We start from the raw sequence: 8,606 nt of genomic DNA, 5'->3' as shown, positions 1-8,606 counted from the left end.
GTTACTTAATCAGTGTTATAGAGTTACTTTATTATTTTACAAGCGGCCACATGGTGTGACTAGCCGCACAAAAGACAAGCTAACTTTTACCTACACTAGGGTAGCTAACGCGCGCGATGTGCACGCCATAGCTAGTCATATTTGGGGAGCTATTCAATCGTTGGTTACATTAATAAGGGAAAATATGTAAACAAATATTTTAGGGGTATAAATGTCCGCACACTATTCTAAACAGTTCAATAAAAAGGTAATTAACATTAATGAAGACAAAATAACAACTTGCACATAGTATATATTAACGAGAGTAAACATGTAAATGCACATTTTAAAGGATATAATTGGCAACACATTATTTATAAGAATAATCTTGTACTTTTTATAACGTAGGGATTTAGTTGCGGGCTCTTCGATCCCTAACGATCGACTTATTTTCATGGTTCAATATTGTAAAAATTGTACTTATTACACGATAATATATAATGAATTAAAACCTAGGTTTTGATCATCACATTAAGGTTTCATTTGGCCTTAATATTTTTTAGCCACCAGGCACAATGGATTTTTCTTATGCATAGCGATACCAGGAAGCACATCAGTGTCAATGTCTTCTTTCTTAACACCACTAGGCAATTCCCAATCGAACGAGTGCAACAAATTGGCAAGTACGAGCTCTACGTTAGCAACACCGAGATGTAAACCAGGACATATTCTTCTTCCAGCCCCGAAAGGAATTAGCTCAAAGTCACATCCTTTGAAACTTATTGTACTTTCTAAAAACCTTTCGGGCATGAATTTTTCGGGATCTATCCAAGACTCGGGATCTCTTCCAATAGCCCACGCGTTCACATGTACTAATGTTCCGGGTAGAATATCATACCCTTCAATCTTGGTTTTTTGAATTGCTTCGCGCGCAACTAACAATGGCGCTGCAGGGTGTAGCCTAAATGTTTCCTTCATTACTGCTTGAAAGTATTTAAGCTCCTTAAAGTTACATTTGTTGATGCAATTCGTGTTTTGAATAGCATTCCTAAGCTCTTCTTGTACTTTGTTCATTGATTCGGGGTGCTTGATCAACTCCGTCATTGCCCAAACAACCATCACTACACTTGTATCTGCTCCCGCAACAAATATATTCTGTGAAAAAAACAATAGTAACCTATGTCAAGAAGAATTATAGTGAATAAGTTTTAGTTACCATGAGACCAGTTATTCTAAAGTTAAAGTTTATCTTTCCTTCAAATATTAAAGTATACTCCACAAAAGAGCTGAATCTTTGACATGATATGGCACGACAATATGATGAAAATCGAAATGAACATGAACATGAAATTATTGAGAAAGGGCACAAAGTCCACGTGTCATGAAAATCTGAACACAACCTATTTAGATAAATTGGTCAAATTACACAACTATCCTACATAATACATTATTTTTGATGGATTTTGTTAATAACACAAAAGAACAAAAGACATGACATGAACATGTCACGACACAACTATTTTCTTAGTCTTTTAAAAGATTGATCTAAATCACAATTCTTTTTTTGGTATGTCCCTTTAAAATTGCTCAATTTCCTATTTAAGTAACGTGGTCCCTACGACTCCTCTTAACTCTTTTGTCCACCGCATCAAGATTATATAACCACTCAATACTCTCAATACAACTTTGGGATAAACAAAATATATTTAAACCATCATATACTTACCATTAAAATTGCTTTGATGTGGTCCAAAGTGAGTTGATAAGAGGGATGGTGTTTTCTAAGGCGGAGTAGAATGTCAATTATATCCTCCCTCTCAGATTTAGGCTTGTTAGGGTCAAGATGGTCATTTATGATCTCTTCATAAAATGCATCCATTTCCTTAAATATCTTCTCAAGTCTAGAAAACTTTCCAGTTACTTTATCAAGCCACCCAATAATAGGAAAATAATCACTAAAAAAGAAGCTTGTGAACATGGCTTCTGCTTCATTTAGCATGCTATGAAATTTGCTCCTTGATAATCCTTCATCATCTTCGTACCTATCCATGCATGTAAGCCTATGTATTAGGACAAAGACGATATCTTTGATTGACATGAATCGATATTAATAGCGAAAGTTGTACAAGTAGAAGTTTTTGACCTAGTTTTAAACTTTTAAAAATCACTTTTGATCATCAGTAAAAATTAGTGACTACATGACAAAAACAATATAGTGAATCTTTCAATTTATTTTGATTCGAAAAGGCAGTGTATTAATCAATAAAAATTGATTTTATGCAACAAAAATCGATTCGATCAGTTGAGTAAAATCAATGGAAGTAGTCATCATATAGGCACTAATGTTCGTTAAAAAGAACTTTGTATATTATGTTATTCTCATAACTACATTCTTAGCTCTATTTTGATTATTTTAAAAGATGCATGAATTAAGATTTCTCTCAACTTGCCCCCCTTCCCATTCCACTTTGAAATCCCATTATTCAAAATTTAAAATTCAACGAGTTTTCATAATCATAATGTACAAGTATTATACACAATTATCTATACATGTATGCATGATTTATTTTTGAGTTACTAGAAAAAGTAATATAGGCGCATAGCACGGTGTAAAAGCTATTCACGGTTGATTTTACTCTAACTCTCTAAGCATCACCTTGATATTAGGAAAAATAAGTATCTCACACAGTATAACCCTAGAATTGCATATAAAAAGCTAAAGTAAACTATTTAGCTAAAATAAACATTAATTACACCAATCATATGCATGATTTTAATTTGTCATGCATTAATCAAGTAAAGATTCAAGCTATATATATAGTATGTCATAACACTAAAATTAAAGATAGCTTTATGGGATAGAGTTGTACCTCTTGCCGAAAGCAATCCTACATATATTTGAAGCTGAAAATCCCATAAGCAATTCACTTAAATTAACAATTTTCGAAGCAGAAGAAAGAGAGGAGATCTTCTTCATAACCCTTGAGACTTCTTCTTGTCGAATCGGAGCAAACGACTCTACTCTCTTAGAGCTAAGGAGATGAACAATACTTATCTTCCTTATTTCTCTTTGATATTCATTATATGGAGCAAAAGCCATGTCTAATCCATTATAACTTAGCCTTTGCATACTAACCAAGGGTGGTCTACTACAAAAGTTGAGGTCTTGTGTTTGAAGGACCTCCTTGGCTAGTTTGGCTGAATGAACCGCAACAACCGGCACATGTCCGAATCTCAAGCTTAAGATTGGACCATATGTCTTAGCAAGCTCAGCAAGGTATACATGAGGTTTCGAGGTGTCCAAATGGTGTAGGTTTCCTATGAAAGGGATTCCTTTAGGTCCAGGAGGATGATTAAATGATGGCTCATTTTTTGTGTTCTTTGGAAGAAGAAACAGATATAGTATGGTGAGGGAGAAGATTGCTAGTAAGGGAAAGAACAGCAACATCTCTTAATCTCTTATGGTAAAGCCGTAAAAGTATTAAGTATGTATAGATAAACAAAATTAAGCTACACCTTATACAGTGGCGGACCCAGGAATTTCCGACTGGTGAGTCACAATCGATAATCAAATATGTAAAAAAAAAATTTTACCAAACAACCAAATAATAGTACTAAAAAATACATCTAAATATTCAAACAGTACAAAATACAACCAAATGTTCATATAATACTACAAAAGATAATTAAATAGTAATGCAAACTTATTACAATAGTTCTCGACGAGTTTTCATGTTTTGATATCGATTTATGATATCTTCCATGCTAACATTCAAAAACAAATCATTCTCCAAATAAGTAATTAAACAATCATTCAACATTTGATTTAAAATAATCACTCAGGCACTCAGCAAGTCAGCACTTCAGCATTATCATTATTATCATTATTACCCCTAAAACAAAAACTTAGAATTCAAACAATATAGATTTAAAATAATAATAATCATAATTGTGAAAACTAAATAATAGCAGAGACAAAGAAAAGCTTAAGTTTGATAAAATCTGGAAAATTATAATCTTACTCGTCCCACTTCGCTAGAAGATCGTCCGTAAACTTATCGAGGTTAGTGCTATCCCATGGATCTGCATCCCGAAACTCAGTTAGAGGAGGAATAGAACAAAAAAGACGAACAGGGATAGAGTCATCCATTTTTCTTTAAAGTTTTTTCTCAATTTCTATTGCTTCTCTTCGATTAGGGTTTTCTGGAAAATTTGAGAGGAAAGAGGTTTGCAATTCAGTAATCTAAACTGCAATTTTATAACCTGCAAGTATTTGGAGTCGGTTTTGGTTTTAATCTTTTTTCTAATATCAGGCCTCCTGTTTTTCTTTCCTTTTTCTTTCGAGCAATAAAAATCTCAGCCCTTCACTACCCTTTTCCTGTTATTGTCCACCGTCCACGACTCCACGGAGACGGAGCAGGCGAAGAGAACGGTGGCTGGGTGGAGAACTGGAGATGAAGCGAAGAGGCGAAGAGAACTAGAGAAGAAGGCTAGGGTTTGAACTTTGAGGAACAGAGGAAGACAGTAACTCGGGAAGCTAAAGAAAGTTTTTTTTTTTTTTTTAAATAACTTAAAAAAAAATTTGGGCCCTGGTGAGTCACTTGACCCACCAGACACAAGCCCAGGTCCGCCACTGACCTTATATTTCTAGACTAGCAAAAATAGATAACGGTTCATTTTAATCTGTTTATCACTAAGTTGTATTATATTGGTAGATCCAAAAAGGACCAAATGTCAATGCATGATCATGGACCAATGTAAAAAAAAAAAAAAAAAAAAAAGGTAAATTTTTTTTCTTCTTATCTAGTCACATACTGTATAGTGTCTAGAAGGAACGTTGTATTGTATCACACGTATCTTTCGAAAATCTATTCTCAATTTCTACAATTTGAACTTCTAAATTAAATAAGTAATCGTCCAAAAATGGCTAACAAACTCTATATTTTTGAATAGGAAAATGTATACAATGCAGTTACAAAATAACACAAATTTTATTTTATATGTGGCTGGCCACACTATGTGGCAGGGTTACTCGTTTGGCCTGGTTAGGGGTTACTTGTAAGGGTTATTTATTCAAGGGTTACTCGTTTGGTCAGAGATTACGCGTTTGGTTAGGGGTAAATGATAGAGGTTACTTATTCAGGGGTTACTTATTCAAGGGTTACTCGGTCGGTTAGGGGATACTCTCACACAAAAAACGCACTAAATGACTGAGTAAGTAACCTCTGAATAAGTAACCCCTGAATAAGTAACGCCTACAAGTAACCCCTAAGTAGGTAAATCCTACATATAACCCCTGAATAAGTAACCTATACAAGTAAGCCTTGAATAAGGTGTTGTTTGGTTTACATAAAAAAAACATAGAAATTTTATAAGTAACCTATACAAGTAACCCCTACAAGTAACCCCTGTCACATGGTGTGGCCAAACAAAAAAGTTGATGTTACAGATTCAATAAATCTAAAGCTAAACACGTACAAATATAGAGTACAACAGAACAAATTTGCCATTTATTAGTCTTTTTACGTAATAGACTAAACAGTAATATCACATATGGACTGTCTAGGACGTCATCTGAAGCCCCAGATCAATCTTCGTCCAGCCAAGCGGAGATAAACTTAATTATTCGTAGTAATCTTATTTTATTTTTTAATATCAGTAAAACCTTTATAATATAATGTGTTAAAGTCAATAAATTGATGCGTTTACTAAACATATGTCTACAAATTCAACATAAGTTAGTTAACAAGTTACCATGTGAAATATAGGCTAATTAGTAATTATAGAGGTTTTGGTGTCGAAATTTTAGATAACTAACATGTCTTAACAACTCTATTCTTTTAGAGTTTAATATTTTCAATATCAACATAATTTGAGTTTTCGTATATTACGGAGTAGCTAATTAGTTTCTCTTTACTAAGAGAAGAGCCTAAAATTCGTCTTCAAACTTTCATTGCGTGCATATAAAACTTTAGTGTAGCCGTACTAATTTAATTAATATATAAGAAGTTTTGATGACAAATAACACGTGATAGAATGTAAGAATGATCACAATATCCCCCACAAATAATTATATTTGGCAACTACTAAGTCGATGGTATCTGCCTTGATGTGCCATCTAAATGATTTATATGTTCCCTACTTAATAGTGAATTGAATTATGCTGGCCCTAGTAAGGATTACACTCAATCAACTCCACAAAAGGACTGTACGATGCTACAACAATCATCTATCTAGTCCACACTAGGACTCTATGCTCCCTCTTTTCTATAATAATCTTTTCGTTATTATTTTTTTAATTTTTATCTTTTCTAACAAATCAGATACATATTATCACGACACGCCTTAATATTGTCCTTTTTAATCAATTGATATACGGTGGCCCGTACGTGATACAATTATATCATACTCACACATAAAATATTATTGTTTCCCCATGATATGGAGTATAAAATTATAAATAATTATTGTTCTAAAATTACATGCATTAACTAATTACCTCTAGGCATTGTTTGGGGCAATGACAAAATATTACAAATCTTATACCGATTAATGGAGAGAAAATGAAATCGTCATAGCTATCTAGGGTTGATCACTTGTTTCAAATCATGTGGATCCGATTGAAAGACTAAATTTATTTTTTCATTTTGGTGGGGTTTTCTTTTTTTCTTTCTTTTTTTTTTTTCAAAAAAATAGCATCATGTATATCACTATATCTTAAATACAATAGAAAAACCACGAGTAATCTACAAAACATGAGAGTGAGGGATAGCTCAAGTGGTTAGAGCTTCCCTCCCGGTGTCAGGTGATTTTGGGATCGATTCTCATCATTCGCCCTTGTGACTCTCCAAACACACACACACAAAAAAAAAAAAAAAAAAAAATCTATAAAACATGTACAAGCAGTGGCGGACCTGGGCTTGTGCCTGGTGGGTCAAGTGACTCACCAGGGCCCAAATTTTTTTTTAAGTTATTTAAAAAAAAAAAAAAACTTTCTTTAGCTTCCCGAGTTACTGTCTTCCTCTGTTCCTCAAAGTTCAAACCCTAGCCTTCTTCTCTAGTTCTCTTCGCCTCTTCGCTTCATCTCCAGTTCTCCACCCAGCCACCGTTCTCTTCGCCTGCTCCGTCTCCGTGGAGTCGTGGACGGTGGACAATAACAGGAAAAGGGTAGTGAAGGGCTGAGATTTTTATTGCTCGAAAGAAAAAGGAAAGAAAAACAGGAGGCCTGATATTAGAAAAAAGATTAAAACCAAAACCGACTCCAAATACTTGCAGGTTATAAAATTGCAGTTTAGATTACTGAATTGCAAACCTCTTTCCTCTCAAATTTTCCAGAAAACCCTAATCGAAGAGAAGCAATAGAAATTGAGAAAAAACTTTAAAGAAAAATGGATGACTCTATCCCTGTTCGTCTTTTTTGTTCTATTCCTCCTCTAACTGAGTTTCGGGATGCAGATCCATGGGATAGCACTAACCTCGATAAGTTTACGGACGATCTTCTAGCGAAGTGGGACGAGTAAGATTATAATTTTCCAGATTTTATCAAACTTAAGCTTTTCTTTGTCTCTGCTATTATTTAGTTTTCACAATTATGATTATTATTATTTTAAATCTATATTGTTTGAATTCTAAGTTTTTGTTTTAGGGGTAATAATGATAATAATGATAATGCTGAAGTGCTGACTTGCTGAGTGCCTGAGTGATTATTTTAAATCAAATGTTGAATGATTGTTTAATTACTTATTTGGAGAATGATTTGTTTTTGAATGTTAGCATGGAAGATATCATAAATCGATATCAAAACATGAAAACTCGTCGAGAACTATTGTAATAAGTTTGCATTACTATTTAATTATCTTTTGTAGTATTATATGAACATTTGGTTGTATTTTGTACTGTTTGAATATTTAGATGTATTTTTTAGTACTATTATTTGGTTGTTTGGTAAAATTTTTTTTTTACATATTTGATTATCGATTGTGACTCACCAGTCGGAAATTCCTGGGTCCGCCACTGTGTACAAGAATCATTTTTGTTAAATTGGGCACCAAATAGGAGCTCAGAGACATTAGGAACCTCGAAAAACACCTCAATGTATGTCAATAATTTAAGCAATATGATGGTGAGGATGGATCTGGGAGTCATAAAATGTTTTTAAAAAATCATATATGTCCACTAATCAGTCATATATATATGCTCATGGTAGCCTTTAAGTCCATGATGGGATTAGAGGTATGTCTGTAACCGATTACGTTGATAGTTAAGGGGCAAAATGGTTTCAACCACCTAAAAGTGACCTCTCGGAATCTCGTGAAGCACCTCGATCTCTTTTAATTTGTATATGAAAAACACTTGATTTTTTCAGTTATTGAGAGTGATTTTGATTTGATGAGCTCCTTTCGAATCAACTTGTTGCATCTTTGCAATGAATGTAGCCCCATTATTTTGTCAAAAACTGAATTTGAAAAGGATGCTCGCTGGGACCGCAGTAGTCTATTGGTGGCTTATTGGGGCTTACGGCTTGATCTAGTTGTCTTGAAATGTAGCTGTGTTTGTCACTTAAGACTTCTCCTAATCGAGACAAAGACATCCAGGTCCTGCGCGAATTTTTATAAAATTGGATCCTT

The 8,606-nt window shown here is 33.8% G+C and overlaps 1 protein-coding gene across 1 annotated transcript; it reads right to left on the bottom strand.

The window, feature by feature from the left end:
• Positions 1 to 352: 352 nt before the first annotated feature.
• Positions 353 to 3,463, bottom strand: LOC110709847 (cytochrome P450 83B1-like). The gene is made up of 3 exons (XM_021888107.1): positions 2,850 to 3,463; positions 1,706 to 2,021; positions 353 to 1,134 (listed from the first exon to the last, which is right to left on the bottom strand). Exons 1-3 carry the CDS (start codon positions 3,425 to 3,427, stop codon positions 529 to 531), a joined length of 1,500 nt encoding a protein of 499 aa, XP_021743799.1. The 5' UTR covers positions 3,428 to 3,463; the 3' UTR covers positions 353 to 528.
• Positions 3,464 to 8,606: the final 5,143 nt, after the last annotated feature.

This window comes from Chenopodium quinoa, unplaced genomic scaffold (assembly GCF_001683475.1).
Source record: "Chenopodium quinoa cultivar QQ74 unplaced genomic scaffold, ASM168347v1, whole genome shotgun sequence".
NCBI lineage: Eukaryota > Viridiplantae > Streptophyta > Magnoliopsida > Caryophyllales > Amaranthaceae > Chenopodium > Chenopodium quinoa.
Note: the sequence above shows the minus strand (reverse complement) of the source record. Positions and strands in the feature narration are given on the sequence as shown.